This window comes from Schistocerca americana, chromosome 9 (genome assembly GCF_021461395.2).
Source record: "Schistocerca americana isolate TAMUIC-IGC-003095 chromosome 9, iqSchAmer2.1, whole genome shotgun sequence".
Lineage (NCBI taxonomy): Eukaryota > Metazoa > Arthropoda > Insecta > Orthoptera > Acrididae > Schistocerca > Schistocerca americana.
In genome coordinates, this window is record NC_060127.1 from 104,660,295 (window position 1) to 104,686,414 (window position 26,120).

General features: G+C 47.0%; 1 protein-coding gene across 1 annotated transcript in view; it reads left to right on the forward strand.

Annotated features, from left to right (window-relative positions):
- LOC124551292 overlaps nt 1-26,120 on the forward strand; it is a 139,643-nt gene that overhangs the window by 89,170 nt on the left and 24,353 nt on the right. The window contains exon 3 of the mRNA XM_047126297.1: nt 24,120-24,421. Coding sequence (XP_046982253.1) covers nt 24,120-24,421 — 302 coding nt within the window. The remainder of the gene's footprint in view (nt 1-24,119; nt 24,422-26,120) is intronic.

Consider the following 26,120-nt stretch of genomic DNA (forward strand, 5'->3'; position numbering starts at 1 on the left):
TGAGCGCTGGTTATTCTTCGACTTCTACTGTCCCTGTTAATACGAGGCGTGTTTTTTTTAAGTAAGTACCGTTTTGAAATTTAAAAAAAACGTGCTAAGATATCTCAATAATTTTATTTTTACATGAAAGCCTGTACCTTAATCTACTTTTCTAAATAATTTCCGTCAATATTGAGGCACTTGTCATAAAGTTGTACCAGTTTTTGAATACCCTCCTCATAGAAGTCTGCCGCCTGACTTGTCAACCACTGCGTCACCACTGTTTTGACTTCGTCATCGTCTTGAAGACGCTGACCGCCCAGGTGTTTGTTCAAGTGCAGGAACAGATGGTAGTCAATGGGCGCAAGATCGGGGCTGTACGGAGGATGATCTAGAGTTTCCCATCGAAAATATGTGATGAGATCTTTGGTCTGATTCGCCATATGCATCGTCTTGCAGCAAAACGATGCCCTTGCTTAACTTCCATGGACTGTTGCTTTGATTCTGGTGTGACGTAGGCCACCCATGTTTCATCGCCCGTAACAATTTGGCTTAAGAAATCATCACCGTCGTTGTGGTTCCGCCATACAAAGCACTACGAGAAACATTACGAAAGTCATCCCGCAAGGAGGACATCGTAAAGCGTCTGTTTTCTCTCACCTTATTGTCCACTTCCTGAACCAAACTTTCATTAACGACCGAAGGACGCCCACTCCGTTGTTCATCATGCACATTTGTGAGGCCATCTTTAAATACTCTCACCCACTTTCTCACCATTCCATCACTCGTGATGTTTTCTCCGTAAACTCCAAAGATCTCACGATGAATATCGATTGCTTTTAGGCATTTAAAACTAAGAAATCTTATAACAGCCCGTACTTCAGTCAGCGGGACTCACGATTATCGGAGGCATCTTAAACACTCAGTGCACAACGTAAACAAGGAAGAATCAGACTGTAATGGTGCCCGTGCGTAGATTAATGTACAGGCTTTCATGTAAAAATAAAATTATTGAGATATCTTAGCACGTCTTTTTTTAATTTCAAAACGGTACTTACTTAATAAACACGCCTCGTACATAACGATAACGCGAATATCGCACTAGACTGCTCTGTCAAATGCGCACGTAAAATATTCACCTTTAAAAATCAATTTGTTCGTAACAAGAAATAAATAGATGCTTCCCACCGACAATGGGCGTCACGCCGTCATATTAAGGACGTCAGTACCAGTACTTGTTTGGGCTGACTCCAGCTACATATAACAAAACCTAAACTGTAAAATATCTGCCAAAACACCAGAGAAAATGAGCCTAAGCACTCTTAGGAGGGACACCCTGTATATGGCTCAACCACACTATGCTCACTAATATTGCAACACCAGGGCCGACAGTAAATAAGGAAGTTTCCAGAATGAGATTTTCACTCTGCTGCGGATTGCGCCCTGATATGAAACTTCCTGGCAGATTAAAACTGTGTGCCGGACCGAGACTCGAACTCGCGACCTTTGCCTTTCGCGGGTAAGTGCTCTACCAACTGAGCTACCCAAGGACGACTCACGCCCCGTCCTCACAGCTTTACTTCTGCCAGTACATCGCCTCCTACCTTCCAAACTTTACAGAAGCTCTCCTGCGAACGAAACAGAAGTGCTAGTCCTGCAAGGTTCGCAGGAGAACTTCTGTAAAGTTTGGAAGGTAGGAGGCGATGTACTGGCAGAAGTAAAGCTGTGAGGACGGGGCGTGAGTCGTCCTTGGGTAGCTCAGTTGGTAGAGCACTTGCCCGCGAAAGGCAAAGGTCGCGAGTTCGAGTCTCTGTCCGGCACACAGTTTTAATCTGCCAGGAAGTTTCAGTAAATAACGAAAACTTAATTTTTGTGCATATAGAACAGAGCAGGAAGGACCTGTTCTTAAATTGGCAGTTAATTTTGGAGTACACAGGGTGCGAGTTTCGTCCATGGATATGCCACCTCTGGCAGCAACAACGATTGTTATACATCTGGGAATCGGGTCGAGCCGAGCTTGGGTGAAAGACACGGGTAACGCAGTCCATTACGTTTGAGTTCTGTGCCAGTGTTCAGCAGTCGTTGTGACTGGTGAGTTGTTTTCAGTGTGTAAGAGGCCTGGAAAACACGCTCGCCAGGGCAGTAGTTGAACACCTTCTGATTAGTGGTAAGTCAAGGGGAAATTGCGATCTCATTCATACAAAACTTCAGGTAACTCTCGAATGCTGGGCGTAGCCAGCGGCCTTGACATCTCAGAAACGTAACGGTTGCTTTCCACATTAGAAGCTATGACAGTAATAGATAGTGGTGCTGCGTACCCCATGGCGCCCTGAACTGTTATAACCTGACGAAACTACAGTGGGTTCTTTGATTTCTCTGGGAGATGTCTCATTGGAACTGCAACATCTAGTTCACTTTCTTCTGTGAATGATAAAAAGATTTACTTAACTTGATATAATCCTCCGCCACAGAAGTGCTTCATAATTTACATCTGTCACTGACTATTGAACCATCACTTGATGCACTAATTAACAAACTGTTCTCTTTGTAATGGGTACTGTGGAGTTCTATTTAATGTTGTTGTGGTGTGTAAGTGTTATTGTAAAACATATGAAAGAGTACCAGCAAGAATAACAGTATTATTTGAAAGAAAGAAATAAACTCTGATAATTCTTATTTATGTGCTGCTGAGCCCGACTACGAGCTTCAATAATTCCATACTTGACATTAAAATGATATGTTAATTATTTGATGCATACCAAATAACTAATATATCAGATCACCACCTCTACCCATAACAACACTGGTGTCGTAAATATTTCTATTTAAAGTCACTCATCAATTAGTTTTGGAAAAATTAATCTTATGCACCAGACATAAAAATATTTCATTACGTTAAGTCTAAGATTGTTCTACTGAAAGTCATCTTCATTTTTACAGTAGAAAAATAGTAAATTCCTGTGGGTTCTTGTCCTCGAAGTTACAACATTGTAATATCGATCGAAAGAATTAGTGTCTGATTATTTGTGCAGTTTAAAATTGCCGCTCCATACGCTCACGTAATGGCGACGAACAAAGCACAGTCTGGACTGCTGCAAACACAAAACTTAAAACATTCATAGTTGGTTATTTAGTTATAAATAAAAGTCCATACAGTAACATTCCATTTAGTAAATTTTACATTATATTTTTCCTTTGACCACTTATGACTACCTTTTACAATATTTAAAAGAACAGACTTCAGTTTATCTTCGATCTCATCCGCTTCATACAACATGGAAAAGAAGAACATAAGAAGGAAGAATTCCACAGACAATACAAAGCCAATACACTCTCTCAGTGGTATTACCTTTTGTTATGTGGTTATTCTTTGTAAGAAACTGGTTATAAAATAATAAAACATATTGTTGTTATTTCACAATATAATAATAAACCTTTTCTCAGTTAAGTCATTTCTGGAAAAACATTCGTTAATTCATAAGTCTCGAGCACTGTCCCATACACTGGCGACACAAAATATTCGCTCTGAATAACTCCTCCGTACTACTCGACGATGTTAACTGCTTCACCCTGAGGTCACGAACTGGGACAGACCGCTTCCAAGCTCGTCTCTATATTGACCTCACTGTGAGAGCACTGCTGTGCTGAGAGAGAGGCCGTTTCTTCTTCAGCCTCACCCATTCGTCACTGCGGATTGCAGCGAGATATCACTGATGTCTGTGATACCGATGTGTGTTGCTGAATATGCTGTGGCACCACGATCTCTGGATGATATTAGATGTACCGTCACGCCAGCCACTTCACCATATGAGAATGACGGTTGCAACTTTGCAAAGTTCGTTCTGCTCAGAGCCTCCATACACAGTTATGTACGCCGTGATGCCCCACCCGCGGCCAGGAACCCTCTGAAAACGCGACTCCTGTGTCCAGTGCTGCTGTCGCATCAAGGGAGGCCGCGTCACAGTTCGTCCGTCATGTCGCAGTCTGTGGTGTTCCAGACGTCGTCCATGGCGATAATTGTGTCGCTGCAAGCAGGCGAATTCCTTGACTTAAGGCACGTCAGTAGCTCTACTATCCTGCTCGGCCAAGCAAACAATGTAAATAGATGTGCAAAACTTAAGGACGAAAGTAACTTTCACATGACAAAATAATGTCGTGTGACGAGGGCCTCCCGTCGGGTAGACCGCTCGCCTGGTGCAAGTCTTTCGATTTGACGCCACTCCGGCGACTTGCGCCTCGATGGGGATGAAATGATGATGATTAGGACAACACAACACCAAGTCTCTGAGCGGAGAAAATCTCCGACCCAGCCAGGAATCGAACCCGGGCCCCTGGCATTGACAGTCTGCCGCGCTGACCACTCAGCTACCGGGGGCGGACTTTCACATGATGTCTCACTGCCAAATAACAGATCTCAATGGAACTTGGCCATACATAGGAAGAGCTGCTACAGTATAGTACTGAAAGAAATACAGAATGAAACGAATGATGACGTCAATCAAGATGGTGGATTTTGGTTCGAAGTTTGAATTTTCCCCCAGAGAAATGGCGCAAAGTTCAAATTCCAGCAGGATAATGCACCACACCCCGGTTATCTCTGCTAAACAAAGAAAATGGCGGGAGGAAAGGACTTGTCTTTATTATTTAACCGATTTCAAGTAGATAAGTAAACGTATAAGACAAACTCAAACACTATGTTCGATTCGGTATCCATGTTACTGTCCTTCAACGCTGGAAGGACAGTAACTCCGCCCTCGCTCACTTTTCCTCAGTGACACTTTTCGTCTTTGAATGCTAGAATGCGATCTGGAGGACATTTACAAAAAATGTTCGGTTTCCTCTGTGTTGAATATGTTGCGTAGGCCGTTGCCACTCAAAAGTTGTGTTAGTTCGTCAAACCACTCAATACAAAGGAAATTGTCCACGCTGGCACTCCCTACGCAGATTTTTTTTTAAGGTGGCGGAGTGACAATTTTTTAAAATTTGAGAGCCACCTCTCACTTGCCGAAATTCCTTCAGTCCAGCGAGACTGCGCAATAGGATTTTTCCTGCACCATGAAGCCACTCCCGGGAACATTTGTCCTCTACACTGATTTATTCACTTTAGCAAGCACTTCTCAAGACGGGGAAATTCTCCGTGGCCTGACCTTTTCCTTTTTGTACCTGTCTTCCGATCGAACGATCCTTATTTTTTTAAAATCATGGACAATCATGGACAATTAACATGAAGCACATTAAAAAATTACAAGCTCTAGAGATGGACTTTTGGAGAAGATCGGCAAGAATCTCCAGGAAAGAAAAGATAAGGAACACCGAAGTAATAAGGAGAATGGAAATAAAAGAAAGAATATGTGACGTAATGGATGGGAAGAAATTACAGTGTACGGGCATGTACGACGAATGGAGAAAGACAGAATACCAAAATTCATAATGGAGTGGGAACCGGAGGGGAGAAGAAGAAGAGGACGACCTATGACAACCTGGCTCCAAAATGTACAGCACACAATGAGGAGAATGGGCGCAGAGGAAGAGGACACACATGATCGAAACACCTGGAAAAATATTTTAAGATTATAGTTTAAGAACGATTATTGTTTGTATTGTAATTTCCAAGTAAATTATTATGTTGGAGATAAGCCTCTGTAATGAGGAAAAGCTCAAAATAATAAATAAAATCGACAATGTAGACTGTAAAATAGCGAAAGGTTTTCCAGCATCTTTTTTCCGAAATTCCACTCTGCACAGCTTCAATAACAACCCTTTTTTTGGTAACTGAAAGACACTTGTTCACTAAAGCACTCATGACGCTTAACAGATTCTAGAAACACGGATTGACTATAAAACAGTATGAAAGCAGACTGAAGACAGAATGGGATATAGGTCGTACAAACAAATGACTGACGGTCTTAGGTCATACTGAGAATCACAGCAATAGCGGAACTTCAGCAGGAATCACAGAAGTGGGAGATTTCGAACTGTAGATAGTGCGGGAGCCGTGACTTCAAATTGTAAAGTGTTGGCCCTTATCACTACAACTTCGCTACTGAGGGAGGCAAAAAAACTCGATATTTTTTATTTATGAAGTATTTTTCAAGGGACCGGATAAAAGTTTCAAATTATTGATAACTGAAATCACTTCAACGTATAAGAGCTTTTTTTTTTTAATCGAAAGCAGCTATGTTCAGATGGAAACCACGCCAACCACAGCTTGCGACATCTATAGGACACTAACGATCGGGCGATTTAGCAATTCTATTGAGAGGAGGCATTCACATATTATTTGGCATGTGGTATGGCGAGCGATGCACCATGTTTCCTTAGACACAGAGACACGCGAAATGTCTTACCTGATGGTTAGTGGTTAAAATGTGACCCAGTCCAGACTCCACGCTATTCATTTGATGGATTCACCATTACGACATCAGTGCCAGACTCTGGACGTTGACAAACACCACCTCATATGTGGACCCTCAGCGGAAGTGGTAGTCTGGGCACACAAATGATCGCTTTCTTTCTTGGAGTGGGACAACACGACGCTGGACCAGGGATTGTGTTCTTCCGAGTTGGGATGTACTATCCACATACTAAAACGAGTGCAGTAAAGTGGCTTCGAGGCCGAGACAGTGGCACATTTGTTCAGTGACGGCCCGAGGAAAGTACTGGACTTTTGGGCCTGCTTACAGAAGCGACGTTTGAAGATCGTGTGTAGTCTGAAATACCGACAGTTTTCTCTAGGTTTTTACGGAGTATGTTTGAAGACATATCTCCCCCCACACCCTCCCCCCCCACACCCCCCCCACCCCCACCCCTAGATCTCCCAGATGGCTGGAACGTACAAAGTACAAGAAGTTAAATTATCACTGAGACGGAAGAACGAATGTGTGATAAGAATCGATGAATGCCATGTACATACGAGAAGACATACCCAGATGAAAAAGCAGCAGTGGGATTGCCAATCAAATTCTTCATTAAGCTGTCTATTTGTTTCATTATGTTATGTAAGGACGGTTTTAAGTTTATATATCTTTCAAGTAATACAGAAATATTATATTATTCATGGTATGACAATGAAATGGTTGTCACTGACATTAAAATTTACTTAGCTGTTATATGTGTAACAGGATTTGATTTAATTTTTTAGTGTGACGCGTGAACGATTTTCATTAAAGTCTGAAGCATAAAAAAGGAAAAAGTAAGTAACTGTTCTGTGGGGCTCGACTCAAAGGCGTGCTGATTTGAATCCAGGTGCTGGATGAAATTTTTACTACTGGCATTTGGACAGCAAGGGAAGGAGTGATGGTGACATAAAGTTCCAGTCTTTGCTCCAATGTCCTGGATTAAACTGCAAACCTCCGCGCAGCGATCCTGAAGTGAGGGCATATGACACTTGATGGTGATCCGTCTGTCGGATTGGGACCTGCAGCTCGCCAGCCCCATTTTCATATTCATGTACCGGAACCTGATTTCATCCTCTCATTTCTCTCGTCATCAAACAACTCAAACTTAACCTTTCATAATACACGCATCCATTGTAGTCAGCTACGCTCTACAAATACACATAGGACACAACTCTCCCGTGTCCACAGTCAAAGGAGCCTGTGTGCGTTGAGGACGAACTCCCTACGTGACACGCAGCTGAACCAGTAGACTTTGGGGCCTGAAGTATCCTTTCACAAAGAGGAGTATCTTTATGCTGATGGTCTTTGCCGTACTCGCATCTTCGTCAATTTTGGAGACGCCATTTTGACTTGCATTTTATGATGATCTACTGTATCAAAGCCACCAGTGTCCACTAGTTTGCTGTTTCAAGGGAACGGCATATCGAAGGTTTATCACAAACACGTCACCCTTATAATTAATAATCAGTTAATGATACATCAACGATATAAGCCTTCGAGAGAGACTATGATAGTCAGCTGGCACGAAAGATGAATAACACATGTCTTCCCTCAGTGTAGTAGATAAAGACGTGGATTACAGAGACGCAGAAAGTGGGTGCTAATATTTGTTGTTGTTTTTTTTTTTTGTCTTAGTGTTTTTAACACATTTTGGGACCTTCTTATGGACGTAACACAAGTAAATTCTGCAGTACTCGATTTTATTTACGTTTCCCTCTGAACAGGAAACAAAGTATGAAATAAGTATTTGCCTATTTATTTCCGAATATGTGGCGATTTCCTAGTCTGTGGTTAGGCAGGAATCTAGGAGGAGAGCTTAAATTTCTGCGAGTGAAATGAGCAGCAACAAAACTCATATTTATCCTTGTCATGGCGCCCCCAGTGCTGTCGAAAATACGAGTACAGCAAGGACGATCAGCGGAAATGCACTCCACTTTTTGAGAGGAATGCATCAGGCCCGATGCGACACCTCAATCGGCAAATCCATGCGACATTTGTTTTAGAGCGACCCTTCTGGAGCACCGCAAATTGTTGGGACTATCACGCTATACAGGGTGTTACAAAAAGGTACGGCCAAACTTTCAGGAAACATTCCTCACACTCATGGAAAGAAAATATGTTATGTGGACATGTGTCCGGAAACGCTTACTTTCCATGTTAGAGCTCATTTTATTACTTCTCTTCAAATCACATTAATCATGGAATGGAAACACACAGCAACAGAACGTACCAGTGTGACTTCAAACACTTTGTTACAGGAAATGTTCAAAATGTCCTCCGTTAGCGAGGATACATGCATCCCCCATCCGTCGCATGGAATCCCTGATGCGCTGATGCAGCCCTGGAGAATACGAGCACGAGGAGTCTCTACATTTGGTACCGGGTTGCGTAGACAAGAGCTTTCAAATGCCCCCATTAATGAAAGTCAAGAGGGTTGAGGTCAGGAGAGCGTGGAGGCCATGGAATTGGTCCGCCTCTACCAATCCATCGGTCACCAAATCTGTTGTTGGGAAGCGTACGAACACTTCGACTGAAATGTGCAGGAGCTCCATCATGCATGAACCACATATTGTGTCGTACTTGTAAAGGCACATGTTCTAGCAGCACAGGTAGAGTATCCCGTATGAAATCGTGATAACGTGCTCCATTGAGCGTAGGTGGAAGAACATGGGGCCCAATCAAGACATCACCAACAATGCCTGCCCAAACGTTCACAGAACATCTGTGTTGATGGCGTGATTTCACAATTGCGTGCGGATTCTCGTCAGCCCACACATGTCGATTGTGAAAATTTACAATCTGATCACGTTGGAATGAAGTCTCATCCGTAAAGAGAACATTTGCACTGAAATGAGGATTGACACATTGTTGGATGAACCATTCGCGGAAGTGTACCCGTCGAGGCCAATCAGCTGCTGACAGAGCCTGCACACGCTGTACATGGTACGGAAACAACTGGTTCTCCCGTAGCACTCTCCATACAGTGACGTGGTCAATGTTACCTTGTACAGCAGCAACATCTCTGACGCTGACATTAGGGTTATCGTCAACTGCACGAAGAATTGCCTCGTCCATTGCAGGTGTCCTCGTCGTTCTAGGTCTCCCCCAGTCGCGAGTCATAGGCTGGAATGTTCCGTGCTCCCTAAGACGCCGATCAATTGCTTCGAACGTTTTCCTGTCGGGACACCTTCGTTCTGGAAATCTGTCTCGATACAAACGTACCGCGCCACGGCTATTGCCCCGTGCTAATCCATACATCAAATGGGCATCTGCCAACTCCGCATTTGTAAACATTGCACTGACTGCAAAACCACGTTCGTGATGCACACTAACCTGTTGCTGCTATGTACTGACGTGCCTGATGCTCGTACTGTAGAGCAATGAGTGGCATGTCAACACAAGCACCGAAGTCAACAATACCTTCCTGGAATTGGGCCAACTGGCGGTGAATCGAGGAAGTACAGTACATACTGACGAAACTAAAATGAGCTCTAACATGGAAATTAAGAGTTTCCGGACACATGTCCACATAACATCTTTATTTGTGTGTGAGGAATGTTTCCTGAAAGTTTGGCCGCACCTTTTTGTAACACCCTGTATAGTTACATATTCAAGCATGCCAATTTGACTTACCACGAAGTTTGTTGTCAGACGTCTGCACACTCAGACTCTGGAAACGCGCAGGTGGGTGAAATTTAGCCTATGTTTGGCAACGACCTATCTTTTTAATTTTTTTCCTGGATAGAAACTCTTTTCCTATCTAGTATCTTTCCTTACTCAATTTCCTTGGACGTACGAAAATGCTGGATATGTACTTGGCAGTATTTACAGTCAGCCTGTTAATGGGAGCCTTTAGCTGGCTGGATCATTCTCTTCAGCTGGTCAGGTTGAAAGCCTATCCACATGGAAACAGCTAAATAGTGCCACTCCCTTGGAGGATGTTATTTCGCTTAAGAGTCACGGAGCCATGCAACTGTGGGAGGTGTGGTTAGCACTGAGGGACAATAAGTTGCAGTCGGTGAAAGCAACTATCCAGCTGTGGTGTTCCTCGTACCAGTCACTCAGGCAGGATGAAGTGAACCTCGCACACCACCGTACTGGTCACTGCCCCTCACACATGACCACATGCTCTGGCAATAGCCACCCCCCTCCCCAAGCTACAATGTTTGTGGTGTGCTAAGCAGTGATGCAACATTTCAACTGAGAACACTTTCTATTGTGACTAGTCATTTCCCCACATCTTCACCCACATACGCTAGTAGACATATATTGAACACACCTCCTCCTCCACCTCTCTGTATCCACATCTTCCTCCCTCTGTCTGACCATCCCCTCCTCGCCACTCTCTCTGTCTCTTCATCTCCTTCTCCCACTCTCTTTGTCCATTTCCTTCACACCTTCTCTCTGACCTTATCTTCCTCTCCACTTCCTCTATATCCAGCTCCCCTCTCTTTGTCCATTTCCTCCACACCTTCTCTCTAACCTTATCTTCCTCTCCACTTCCTCTGACTATATCCAGCTCCCCCTCTCTTTGTCCATTTCCTCCACACCTTCTCTCTGACCTTATCTTCCTCTGCACTTCCTCTGACTATATCCAGCTCCCCCTCTCTTTGTCCATTTCCTCCACGCCTTCTCTCTGACCTTATCTTCCTCTCCACTTCCTCTGACTATATCCAGCTCCCCCTCTCTTTGTCCATTTCCTCCACACCTTCTCTCTGACCTTACCTTCCTCTCCACTTCCTCTGACTATATCCAGCTCCCCCTCTCTGTCCATTGCCTCCACACCTTCTCTCTGACCTTATCTTCCTCTCCACTCTCTCTGACTATATTCAGCTCCACACCCTCTCTCTGACCTTATCTTCCTCTCCACTTCCTCTAACTATATCCTGCTCCCCCTCTATCTGTCCATTTCCTCCACACCCTCTCCCTGACCTTATCTTCCTCTCCACTTCCTCTAACTATATCCTCCTCCCCCTCACTCTGTCCATCCCCTCCTCTATTCATCTAAACCTGTCCCTAGCTATGCTCATCACCATGTGTAGCCACTGCAATAAAATTGAATAAAACAGTCCAATACTACTCCCACAATACACCTTCTCTGCAGTGCAGCTACATATCAGGGGCTTGGAAATCATTTATTTGCTCCTAACACGAGGGTGAGTCAAATGAAAGCCTTAAATATTTTTTAAATATTATTTATTGTGCAGAAGTGGTACAAAGCTGTATCACTTTCAACATAATCTCCCCTACGCTCAATGCAAGTCCTCCAGCGCTTACAAATTGCATAAATTCCTTTAGAAAAAAATTCTTTTGGTAGTCCGCGCAACCACTCATGTACTGCGTCGCGTACTTCTTCATCAGAACGGAACTTCTTTCCTCACATTGCGCCTTTGATTGGTCCAAACATATGGAAATCACTTGGGGCAAGGTCTGGTGAGTATGGTGGATGAGGAAGACACTCAAAATGCAGGTCTGTGATTGTTGCAACTGTTGTACTGGCAGTGTGGGGCCTTACATTCTCATGTTGCAAAAGGACACCTGCTGACAGCAGTCCACGTCGCTTTGATTTGGTTGCAGGCCGCAGATGATTTTTTAGGAGATCTGTGTATGTTGCACTGGTGACAGTGGTCCCTCCAGGCATCTAATGCTCCAAAATTACGTCTTTTTCGTAACCTTCCCTGCTGATGGTTCTGTTCGAAACTTCTTTGGTTTTGGTGATGAGGAATGGCGCCATTCCTTGCTCGCTCTCTTTGTCTGCAGTTGGTGGAAGTGAACCCAGGTTTCGTCCCCAGTAACGATTCTTGCAAGGAAGCCATCACCTTCCCGTTCAAAGCGCCGAAGAAGTTCTTCACAAGCATCAACACGTCGTTCTCTCATTTCAGGAGACAGCTGCCGTGACACCCATTTTGCAGACACTTTGTGAAACGGGAGCACATCATGCACAATGTGGTGTGCTAACCCATGACTGATCTGTAAACATGCTGCAGTTTCATTCAGTGTCACTGGACGGTTTTCCTTCACTATGGGTTCAACTGCTGCAATGTTCTGTGAAGTCACAACTCGTTGTGCCTGACCTGGACGAGGAGCATCTTCCTCTGAAGTCACACCATTTGCGAACTTCCTACTCCATTCGTAGACTTGCTGCTGTGACAAACATGCATCACTGTACTGAACCTTCATTCGTCGATGAATTTCAACAGGTTTCACACCTTCACTACGCAAAAACCGAATAACAGAACGCCGTTCTTAGCTGGTGCAAGTCGCAAGTGGGGCAGCCATCTTTATACTGATACTGTGACGGTATGTGTGCATCTGCACTATGCTGCCACCTAGAGGCCATTCTGCACGCTGTTTGTAGCACGCTTACCAACTTACAGGATAACGGCGCGAAATTTCGATTTGTTATTACAAATTTAAGGTTTTCATTTGACTCACCCTCGTGTATGTCACCATACAAAGCGGATTAATGAAGCAGGCCGATACTAGTCTAACACAACACACGTGGCATGTCGGGCAGTGACGTCAGGGCTCAGAAAAGCGTTTCTTGTCCCTGACATCTAAGCTGCCCTGCAAAGCAGGTTGATTTGGCGAGCCAATACTGTTCCCACGCACTATGCCTGTTGTGCAGGGTAGCCAATACGCCAGAGGTTGGAAGAAACACAGTTTGGCTGTACCTCCGCTACTATTGGAGTTAGGTTGTTATAAACCTCGAAGTGCTGCTACTCATGAGGCCTGCTGTTTCTGTGCCGAATTTCCTTGAAATCGATACAGGAGTTTGGGAGAAGATCCTGTACACACACACATACAGACTGCTTTATACATCTAAGACATGAGAGTGCAGATGCATATTCAGGCAGGGAGGTGCCTTCTATTTTAGCTGGTGACTATATGAGTGTGGTACAGCTTTTAAAATTTTGTGCTGTGTCTCGTTTCCATCCTACATTTCTGGGCCGGAGGTTTTAGTGTGTTGTAGAGTCCCTCATTGTGATTATTTGAACAATCGGCCAGCTTCAGCTATCTCCTACACTATTTCAATCCTTTCCAATGTTTTTTGCTTATTTACTGCAAAGTTTTATATTTGATTAGGCATGTAATATCCTTAGTTGTGTGTGTGCGTGTCAGGCGGAGAGAGAGAGAGAGAAAGAGAGAGAGACAGAGAGCAGAAAATTTTCTTTAGTCCACATTAGGTATTGTAGAAATGGTATATTATAAAAATGGTTCAAATGGCTCTGAGCACTATGGGACTTAACATCTGTGGTCATCAGTCCCCTAGAACTTTGTGGTCATCAGTCCCCTAGAACTTAGCACTACTGAAACCTAACTAACCTAAGGACATCACACACATCAATGCCTGAGGCTGGATTCGAACCTGCGACCGTAGCGGTCACGCGGTTCCAGACTGAAGCGCCCAGAACCGCTCGGTCACAACGGCCGGCAGGCATATTATAACATGAGAAGCTGCTGTGTAACTTATTTTTAATTGTACGACTGATTCCGGCCAGACAACATTTTCTAGTACAAGTTTTCGTTAACGGCGCGTGTTACATTTACATCACCAACCAAACGTCAAAATATGGAGTGATCACGAATTCCCTTTACCCCCTACACCATTTCCACGTATTTATAGATGGCCATATTGTATCAATGTGAGATCAAAGCAGAGGCAAGCTTTGAGGTAGTGTGAATATTTTTTTATTATTTGTTCCAGAGTGCCAGTGTGTGCACTGTCGTTTTCATAACGGAGTATGATTCCCCTCCTTGTACCATGTGAAGCCCTCCTCAACATTGCAGGTATGATGGTAGTAACATGTGGCAGCAAACTTCTGTTTCATGGACCTCCATAATGCATTTGTCACAAGACGACAGATCAGAACTTTGGGGGACAACCTCTAACAGCAATAGCATAATGGGCTGGTGCTCCATCCTGCTGGAACCATAAACGACTGAGCAGTCCCCAGTCTTACAGATATAGAATAAACCAATCACGTAACATGGAGGAGAATATGCGTAGGTGCTACAATGACCGTAGCATCTACATCTGTTCAGACAGCCAGGCAGTCCTGAAATCATTGGCAGCTCCTGCAACAAGATCTAAGATTGTTGCAGATTGCCACAGGGCTCTGGGGGAGCTAGGGGGAAGCAATAGGGTGTACCTAGTGTGGGTCCCTGCCCACTCAGGGATCTGTGTCAATGAACAAGCTGATAGATTGGCTAGGATGGGGGCTACAACTCCATTTATTGGACCGGAACCTGTCTTGACAATCACCAAGGCTACGATCAAATTAGAACTACGGAACTGGCTTAGGAAACAGTACGTAGGATATTGGAGCAAGATCTATAAACGAAAACATGGTAAGGTAATGATGCCCAAACCATGTTTTAGAAGAAGCTCTGTAATCCTGGGATTGAACAGGAAGGAGATCAAACTCGTCACTGGACTGATGACCGGCCATGGGACCTTCAAAAAACAACTACACACAATGGGTATAACGGAAGAGGACCCTAAATGTAGGATCTGTGATGAGAGTGAAGAAACTGCATCACACCTAATCTTCGAATTCATGGCATTGGAGAGTAAAAGATACAGAATCTTCGGGACAACTAGACCTGAAGAAATTGTGTCTAACAAAAAACTGATAGAGGGACTCCTTGCACTATTTAAGGGCATTGGTTGGCTTTACTAGATATACAGGGAGCGATGCAACACAATAAACCGTTTTTCGGTGCGGGCGGTGGCGGGTCAGACCTAAGCTCCTGTTAAAATCAATCAATCAAGCACTTAACACGTTGAGATTTGCACTGTGATTCACAGCACCAGCAAAAAATATGGAGCTACCAAGTACGTTGCAAACATTGTAGCTCAAATGACGACATGTGGTTGGTTTTGTTCAAATTATTCATCGAAATGTCGGTTTTTTTAGTCCAGAAATAAATGTTTCTCGTTTTTCCAGTGCAATATATTGCACTCTGATCCAAGAAAAACACCCCCTGCGGGTTCGGGGGTTAGAATAGGCCCGCGGTATTCCTGCCTGTCGTAAGAGGCGACTAAAAGGAGTCTCAAATGTTTTGGCCTTATGTGATGGTACCCTCTCGGGTTTGCCTCCATCTTTCTAAATTGTTCCGAAGAGCGAGCCAATTGGGGAAGGGCGCCTTACATGGTGCACTGTATCTGTCGTGCGTTGAGACCTTTAACCGGCTTTCTCGTCGTTGCAATGGTGTCCAGCTCGTTTTCCATCTCCTGGGCGAGAATACGTCCACGGGTGCGATTTCCACGCTGCACTGTGCAGTGTTGCTTTTCGCTGCGACGACGACCTCATACATTTTTGCACCTAAGATCCAGCACGGTAGCCAATCCGTTGTGGTGGGGCCGCCATGTACCCTGTTGGTTGTAGCCCCCTGACAACACAGGGATCGCTCTACTGATGCCGGGGCCGTTTACTCCCCATGTATGCCAAGGAGTAGATGCCCATTTCCCTGGGGCATCAGGACTCCCGGCAATGGCCATCCTGCCAGGTGGCTCTTGCTGTGGCTGGGTGGCGCCCGTTGGGACGGCCCTTGGTCAGAGTAGGTGGCATCAGGGCGGATGTCCTGCAATGAAGAGTGGTACATCATCTCTTGCTGGTGGCCAGCCACCAGCAGTCTCTAAGCGTTCGAGGGCTCATTTTAAAGGTACCGTTTATGACCCCAAATCGTTCCCATCCCTGGCCACACCATGGGAGGAACGAAAGGCAATGAATGACAGTGACACGTATTCGCCCCGGTATCTCGTCTGTACCAGAGCTGATGGGGAATCCTTTGTCTCCGTGAAGCATCAGTTCTTTGTAGAGCATTTAGAGGACAAGTTTGGGGAGGTGGAGGGCTTGTTCAAAATGCGCTCTGGGTCAGTTCTGATAAAAACGGCATCCTCCGCCCAGTCCCGCAGGTTACTTGCTTGTGACAAGTTGGGGGATGTTAACGTTACCATCACACCACATAAGAGTTTAAATATGGTCCGGGGTGTTATTTTCTACAGGGACCTACTTTTGCAGTCTGATGACGAGCTGCGCGCCAACTGAGAGCGTAGAGGTGTTCATTTTGTCCGGCGCGTTCATCAAGGTCCGAGGGACAATCAAGTTGCTACCGGTGCCTTCATCTTGGCCTTCGAGGGTGATACATTACCGGAGAAGGTCAAGGTGATGGTCTACTGTTGTGACGTCAAGCCCTATATCCCTCCCCCGATCCGGTGCTTTAACTGCTGGAAGTTCGTCCATATGTCTTCCCGCTGCACTTGCAGCCTCACATGTCGAGATTGTGGACGCCCATCTCATCCCGATACTCCGTGTGCTCCGCCTCCCATCTGTGTCAACTGTAGAGAGCCTCATTCACCTTGCTCGCCAGACTGCAGGATCTTACAGAAAGAACGCAAAATCATGGAATATAAGACCCTGCACTGACTGACTTACACTGAGGCTAAGCAGAAATTTGAACGGCTACATCCCATGCGCACAATGGCATCTTATGCCTCAACTGTCACTCCTGCTCCAGCTCCTTTAGCTGCACCACAAGCAGTCAGCACTCAGAGTCAGAGGACCTCACCTGCCCTCTTGACGATGGGGGCCCCTTCTCTCGCTGTTGCTCCCACACCATCTACCTCGGGAGCAGCACCCACTAAACCACCGGGGACACCAGCCCCACTTCTAAGCCGTAGAAGCGTAAGTCTTCTTCGGCTTCTCTCGCCCGGAAGGGATCCCTTGGGTCACTCCCTTCCCAGGTTCCTACCAGCGGCACAGCAGACACCAACCAGTGGCTGAAGAAGCCACAGGTCGCTGGTCGTCGAGCTTCACTATCATCTTCGGTCCCGGAGACTGACTCCAATAAGCCCTCTCAACAACGACAACCAAAGGAACAGCGAGAGAAAACGACATTGAAGACCCGTAAGACCAAGGCACCTGCGGTGGCACCTACTCCACCACTACCTACAAGCTCTGCGTCTGAGGATGCGGTGGAGATTCTTGCGTCTGCTGAGGACCTTGATCTCGCCGGTCCCTCAGACGCAGTGGATAGCACTTGCACGAGTGCTCCATCAGAGGCAGCAGGTGACCCAGAAGCGTAATCTGCCTTCCCACTCCCATCACGCCTTTCTCAGCCATGGACAATTCCATCCTCCAGTGGAACTGCAGCGGTTTCTTCCACCATCTAGCTGAGCTCCGACAACTTATCAGCCTTTACCCTTTCTTCTGCATTGCTCTTCAGGAAACTTGGTTTCCAGCAATGCAAACCCCCGCCCTCCGTGGCTATCGGGATTATTATAAGAACCGGGCAGCTTATGAAAGGGCGTCTGCATATATGTCCTTAACTCTCTTCACAGCGAGTCTGTCCCTCTACAAACACATTTAGAGGCTGTCGCTGTTCGGGTGTGGACACCACAGGCTGTTACCGTCTGCAGTCTTTATCTTCCACCGGATGGTGATGCCGCGCAGCATGTCCTGGCTGTGCTGATAGCCCAATTGCCGCCACCTTTCTTATTACTGGGTGACTTCAACGCCCATAACCCTCTGTGGGGTGGGTCAGTGGCGACAGGCCGAGGCGCCACCATTGAGCATCTATTGGCGCAGCTCGATCTTTCGCTGTTAAATGATGGTTCCTTCACACACTTCAGTGTGGCGCATGGCACGTAGTCTGCCATTGACCTTTCGATCTGCAGCCCTAGCCTCTTACCATCTGTCCAATGGAGAGTGCATGACGACCTGTGTGGTAGCGACCACTTTCCGATCTTTCTGTCACTGCCACAGCGTCAGTCTTCTGGGCACCCTTGCAGATGGGCCATGAATAAGGCTGACTGGGACTTGTTTTCCTCCATTGCCGCTATTGAGCCTCTCTCTAATGATGGCATTGATGCGGTGGTTCAATCGGTCACCACGGGCATCGTTACTGTCACCGAATCTTCCATTCCCAGTTCTTATGGGTCCCCTCGGCGGCGGACTGTGCCTTGGTGGTCGCCTGAGATCGCTGAAGCGATTAAAGATCGCCGGCGGGCGCTCCAGCGTCACAAGCGACATCCCTGCATTGAACACCTCATTACCTTCAAATGTCTGCATTCGCGGGCCCGCCGCCTTATCCGCCAACGCAAGCAGGAGTGCTGGGAGCGGTATGTGTCCACCATTGGCGTCCATGTCTCTCCATCGCAGGTCTGGGCCAAGATCCGACGCCTCTATGGCTATCGGACCCCTGTCAGCGTCCCTGCACTCTCACTGAATAGAGCCATTTGTACAGACTCCGACGAAATTGCCAACCGCTTGGCAGAGCATTTTGCTCTGAGTTCCACTTCTTCCAATTACCCCCTGGCCTTCCACTCCATTAAAGAGCGGATGGAACGTCGGAGCCTTTCTTTTCGCACCCACCATTCCGAATCCTACAATGCTCCATTCAGTGAGTGGGAATTTCACAGTGCCCTTGCCGCTTGCCCTGATACCGCTCCTGGGCCAGATCGCATCCACTGTCAGATGCTGAAACACCTATCAGTGGACTGCAAGCGACGCCTCCTCGACCTTTACAACTGTCTCTGGGTCGAGGGTGAGTTTCCGTCGCAATAGCGGGAAAGCATTGTCATCCCCGTTTTGAAACCGGGCAGGAGCCCTTTGTAGGTGGACAGCTACCGCCCCATTAGCCTCACCAACATTCTTTGCAAGCTTCTCGAACGGTGAGCCGGCGCTTGAATTGGGTACTGGAGTCTCGGGGCCTTCTGGCTCCGTCTCAGGGTGGGTTCCGTAAAGGCCGCTCCTCCACCGACAATCTGGTGAGTCTGGAGTTGGCCATCTGTACTGCCTTTGGCCGCCGTCAGCACCGGGTCGCTGTCTTTTTCGACATGCGGAAGGCGTACGATACGACGTGGCGTCATCACATACTTTCTACGCTTCATGGATGGGGTCTTCGGGGCCCTCTGCCGATCTTTATCCGAAATTTTCTGTCGTATCGTATCTTCCGCGTGCAAGTCGCGGCCTCCCATAGTTCCTCCCGAGTCCAGGAGAACGGGGTACCACAGGGATCTGTCCTCAGTGTCTGCCTGTTTTTAATCGCAATAAACGGGCTCGCTGCGGCGGTGGGAAATTCTGTCGCCGCTTCCCTGTGTGCTGACGACTTCTGCCTTTACTACCGCTCTACTGGCATTGCAGCTGTTGAACGTCAGCTACAGGGTGCTATCCCCAAGGCGCAGTCTTGGGCTGTAGCACATGGTTTTCAGTTTTCGGCTGCCAAGACCCGCGTTATGCATTTCTGCCGGCGCCGAACAGTCCATCCTGAGCCGCGGCTTTATCTTGCCGACGAACTCCTGGCTGTGGTGGAGACCCACAGGTTTTTGGGTGTAGTTTTTGATGCCCGGCTGACTTGGCTGCCTCATATTCGGCAGCTTAAACAGGCGTGTTGGCGGCATCTAATTGCTCTGAGATGCTTGAGCCACACCCGCTGGGGCGCCGACCGATCTACCCTGTTGCGGCTCTACCAGGCGTTAATCCAGTCTCGTCTGGATTATGGGAGCCTGGCTTATGGCTCAGCATCCCCATCTGTGCTGCGGGTACTGGACCCAATCCTACACAGCGGAATACGACTTGCCACTAGTGCTTTCCGCACCAGCCCAGTGGACAGCATACTTGCGGAGGCAGGTGTCCCTCCATTGCGGTTCAGGCGCCAAAATTTACTGGCCGCTTATGCTGCCCATGTTTTTAGCTTGCCCGGGCATCCAAACTATCGTCTCCTGTTCCCCCGATCGGTCGTCCATCTGCCAGAACGTCGGCCCTGGTCAGGTTGTACGATCGCGGTCCGCGTCAAAGAGCTTCTCTGCGGGCTTAGGGTTTTCACTGTTCCACCTCCTTTTCAGGCCACTTTGCGTGCACCCCCATGGTGTGTTCCTCGCCCTTGCCTTCGGCTCAACTTGGCCCAGGGCCCGAAGGACTCAGTCCGTCCAGAGGCCTTCCGCCGCCGCTTTTATTCCATCCTGGCCACGTATCAGGGCTCTGACGTTGTTTACACTGACGGTTCGATGGTTGCTGGTCGCGTCGGTTATGCGCTAACTCTAGGGGACCATTCCGAACAACGTTCCTTGCCGGCTGGCTGCAGCGTTTACACTGCTGAGCTTGTCGCCATCTTTCGAGCCCTAGATTATATCCGCTCCTGCTCAGGTGAGTCCTTCGTGATCTGTAGTGATTCCCTGAGCGGTTTACGAGCTCTCGACCAGTATTTCTCTCGATCTCGTCTGGTGATGGCTATCCAGGAGTCCCTGCATACTCTTGCCCGTTGCGGCCGCTCTGTGGTCTTTGTGTGGACCCCCGGTCATGTCGGTATCCCGGACAATGAACATGTTGACCGCCTGGCGAAAGAGGCCACCAGGCAACTGATTTGCGAGCAGTCCTCCGCCGAAAAGTTTTTGCGCTTTGGGGCGCTGAATGGTGCGATCGGATCACGCCCAATAAACTCCGTGCCATTAAGGAGACGACGACTGTGTGGCGGTCATCCATGCGAGCCAACCGCAGGGACTCAGTCGTCCTTTGTCGGCTCCACATTGGCCACTCTTGGCTGACACACAGTTACTTACTGCGTCGGGAGGACCCTCCTCTGTGTCACTGCGGGGCGGCTATGACACTGGCCCACATTTTGTTGGCCTGCCTCCTTTTAGCTGTGGTCAGGCGGACATTTGCGCTGCCTGATACGCTCCCTGCCCTTTTAACTGATGACCCTGCTATGGCTGGCTTAGTTTTACGTTTTATTCGGGCAGGGGGTTTTTATCATTGAATATGAGTGTTTATGTTTTATTTTATTGTTTTGTGTTGATTCTGGCCTTTGGCCTACGGTTTTAAACTGAGTTTTTAATGTGTTCTCGGTGGTTGGCTTTTCCTTTTTTATTCTATGGTCGGCCAACCACCGCCACACTCCGTGTGATTTAATTTGCTAATGTCTGTTCTTTGAGTTTTTCTTGTCCTGTGTTGTCTGTTGTCTCTATTATCCATTTTTTACTCTGTGTGGTAGTTTTTAAGTTTTGGAACAAGGGACCGATGACCATTGCAGTCTAGTCCCTTTAATCCCACAAACCAACCAACCAATCCAAGAAAAACACTTTCCACCTTGAAGGAAGAGTCGTAAAGACACCGAGCACTGGTTCACAAGCATGACGACGATTTTGCATGACATTATCACTCAGTTACTTACGAACGAAGATGTAAAAGCCAAGTTCCTGAAACCTTAGAGCGAAATCATGCTCTGAATATCTTTCATTGTTTTTCCTGTATGTGGTCGTTCATGAGCCCAAGTGCTCATAATGATCCGTTCCTCTACGGTGAAGTGGATTTACCAGCCATGAACTTCATGTATAAGAAACAACAATTCGGTACCATCTGTATAATGCACACAGGGTAACAGGACTTTATGATCACTCTGCATATTTATAAATAGAAGGGGCATTCAGTAAGTAATGCAACACTTTTTTTCTGAAAACACGTTTGTTTAATTCAGGATTCCAATACGCGATATTATTCCCCTTTCTTTTGGCTACAAAACCCTATTTTTCATCATAATCCTCGTTCAACGGGACAACCCTACGCCGTCTCACTTGGGCAACCTGTTTGCCTGCATGTTACCACTCTCTACCAGTTGTGCAGCGAGGTGTTTGACTGATATGTCGACTCACCTTGAATGAGAGTGTCCGCACGTTCCAAAATTCAAAAATGGTTGAAATGGCTCGAAGCACTATGGGACTTAACATCTGAGGTCATCAGTCCCCTAGAACTTAGAACTACTTAAACCCAACTAACCTAGGGACATCACACACATCCATGCTCGAGGCAGGATTCGATCCTACGACCGTAGCATCAGCGGGGTTCTGGACTCAAGCGCCTAGAACCGCTCGGCCACAGGTTCCAAAACTGCAGGAGTCACAGCTGTGCGCAGCCGGCCAGTATGCCAGAGATTGGACAGGATTCAGCGCCCTCCTCGTTAGGATGAGCCAAACTCCTCGCCAAACTACTCATCGTGCTGTCGCTCACTGTCAGGTCTCCGTAGACATTCTGCAAGCACTTGCGATTATCTGCGGTGCTCTATTTTTCCTGCAAAAGAAACTCAATGCCAGCTCTCTGCCTGGAACGCAACACCATTGCAGACGCCATTTTGAAGGCTACTTTCAGCGCCGCCACCTTTCGCAAGTTCATGAAACTATAGGGGCCGAAGCGGCAATAATCCACGACGTCCCACACGACATTCCGCACATATTTCAACCAAAACTTCCCGAGAAAGAAAAGTGTGGCATTAACTACTCAAGAGCCCTCGTCATACGCTACTGGCCATTAAAATCGCTACACCAAGAAGAAATCCTGATAAACAGATATTCATTGGACAAATATATTATACTGGAACTGACATTACATTTTCACGCAATTTGGATGCATAGATCCTGAGAAATCAGTACCCAGAACAACCACCTCTGGCCGTAATAACGGTCTTGATACGCCTCAAAAGAGAGCTTGGATGGCGTGTACAGGTACAGCTGTCCATGCAGCTCAACACGATACCACAGTTCATCAAGAGTAGTGACTGGCGTATTGTGACGACACAGTTGCTCGGCCACCATTGACCAGACGTTTTCCATTGGTGAGAGATCTGGAGAATGTGCTGGCCAGGGCAGCACTCGAACATTTTCTGTATCCAGAAAGGCCCGTACAGGACCAATACATGCGGTCGTGCATTATCCTGCTGGAATGTAGGGTTTGGCAGGGATCGAATGAAGGGTAGAGCCACCGGTCATAACACACTGTTCGAAGTGCCGTCAATGTGAAGAAGAGGTGTCCGAGACGTGTAACCAATGGCACACCATACCATCAGAACGGGTGATACGCCAGTATGGCGATGACGAATACACCCTTCCAATGTGCGTTCACCGCGATGGCCTCAAACACGGATGCGACCATCACGATGCTGTAAACAGAACCTGGATTCATCCGAAAAAATGACGTTTGCCATTCGTGCACCCTGGTTCGTCGTCGAGTACACCATCGCACGCGCTCCTGTCTGTGACGCAGCGTCAACTGTGACCGCAGCCGTGGTCTCCGAGCTGCTAGTCCATGCTGCTGCAAACGTCGTCGAACTGTTCGTGCCGATGGTTGTTTTCTTGCAAACGTCCCCATCTGTTCACTCAGGGATCGAGACGTGGCTCCACGATCCGTTACAGCCATGCGGATGAGATGCCTGTCATCTCGACTGCTAATGATACGAGGCCGTCGGGATCCAGCACGGCGTTCCGTATTACCCTCCTGAACCCAGCGATTCCATATTCTGCTAACAGTCATTGGATCTCGACCAACGCGAGTAGCAATGTGGCGATACGATAAACCGCAATCGCGATAGGCTGCAATCCGACCTTTATCAAAGTCGAAACGTGATGGTACGCATTTCTCCTCCTTACACGGGGCATCACAACAACGTTTCACCAGGCAACGCCGGTCAACTGCTGTTTGGGTATGACAAATCGGTTGGAAACTTTCCTGATGTCAGCACGTTGTAGGTGTCGCCACCGGCGCCAACCTTGTGTGAATGCTCTGAAAAGCTATCATTTGCATATCACAGCAGCTTCTTCCTGTCGGTTAAATTTCGCGTCTGTGGCACGTCATCTTGGTGGTGTGGCAGTTTTAACGGCCAGTAGTGTATTTTTGGAGGGAGTCGCTGCCCTGCGATCCCCACGCGGCCGCTGTCTGCGAGAGGTGACGCTGCCGGCTCGGTGCGCAGGTGCTGAGCCTCAACCTGACCAACCTGCTGATCCTGCTGGTGCTGAAGGCGCTCCTCTTCGGCGCGGGCATCTTCTCCTTCGGGCTGCTGGGCAAGCACCACTACGGGCGTGCGGCCACCGCCCCCGACGGGAGCGTCACGGAGGCGGAGCTGGCGCTGGCGCTGGCCTTCCTGTCCGGGGAGGCGGCCCCCGGGGGCGGACACGAATGCCTGCAGCGCGCTGCCTGCCTCGCCCCCAGCACCGCCTCCAGATACGCCGTCGCCGCCTCCGCCGCGCTCGCCGCCGTCAAGGCCTTCCCCGGGTACTCTCTTCTTGTTCTTATTTGTTTTGCTTTAGGCAGTGTAGTGGGTAGATAAAAAAGAAAAGAGGATAAAAGAAAAGGTTGAAAATGTGGGAAGAAATGGTGAATAAAAAGGGGGTTTTAAAATCGTTAATGACCGTGAAAAAGGGAAAGGATGAAATGCAAAACGGACTTCGTATTACAGAAAAGCTATCGGACTTACAAGGCAATGGTCAGACTTGTCATGTCGAAACCTGTGTTGCTTTTTTTACCACTGTGAGTTAACATTGCAAGAAGTCTGTATGCAGAATTTTAGCTGCTGACATGACCTGGAAGTCTGTAAACAATTTTATGAAGTAAGACATTATTGTCTCATGGTTTCCGCGCTTATAACTGCCTCTTGTACAACCCTGACCTCTCTCGCTACGTTATACCAACGCCATCTAAGGACAAGGTGGCGTTAGCTACGCGTCGCTCTCTTGCCGCAGCAATGAGAGAGCTGATTCCCCCAGTGACAGCGATCGTATAATAATTAAACATTCGTTGACAAATACGGCTGATATGTTATCTACAACATTCTTTCCAAATAGCTATGAAATAGACACAAATAAATGTACGGTTTAGAACACGTCCAAATTTTATTTCTTGTAATTACCGCAAAAATGCGAAATATTGATATAATGTTCAAAACATAGGTTTTTGGTGCACCAAGAACATACAAGCAAAGACGACATATGACAGCCCTGCGAATCACAGACGTTGTCAGATGTCCGTAGACAAAACTGGGCTGGCGTTAGGAATGAATCAGGCCTAGTATCAGTATATTTCGAGGAGTGCCACGCACATTTAATCAAATTCTGAAACCGTGGGGAGGAAAATTGATAATGTACTACTGATTGCAGCTTGAGAATATTGTCACGGTGATAGGCAGGAAATTGCAGTGATCTACACACAATAATTTTCTCTGTTAGTTGTCAGTAAAATGCCTACCACTGACGGAAAAATTCTCTGTCTAAAGGTTGAATTACGTTCGTAGTGCCAGGTGGAATCTGAAGTATCTCTACTTCTTTGTCAGGGTGGGCTCGAAATACAGCTTTAAATGAATCAGACCTTTTATGGCCTGACTACGAATCTAGAAGGAGAAGAGATTTGTTCCCGCAGAACGGAAGAAAACCATGACGCATGGAAAGCGTAACGTTTTCATTTCCCATTTTTCCAGACTTCGATGCGTCTACCACAAGATTGTTTGCGTAGAACATTGTTCTTTTGACACGTGGTCCAAACGTCCAGTTGGTTCTTGAAGACACACATATAGTTCAGGGAGCAATGAACCATCCAGACTAATTATGGGCATTATAGTGTATGAATGGGTGAGTACAGTCGTGGACTGCGTAATCGCCTCAATATGTTTTTCCCCTTCGAATGACAGCGTTATTTTCGCACGCATTTCTTTTTGAAAACCTGTCTGATCTGCATTGTACACGTACGATTCACTAAAACTAGCGATCTTATTTTTTGCATTCGTAAGAAAAACTTCTATCATTTCGATTTGTGTCACTTCATTTTCCGACCTGTTTCTCGATATAAGTTTTGTTATTTTTCTTGCCACAATTTTATGTGATCTTTTCAAGCGACTAATCCAACTTTGAGAAGCTGTAAATTCTTTAGCGCCTATCGCGTTGGCAATCTCTAACGCCCAATCACGCGAAGTTGTATCGCT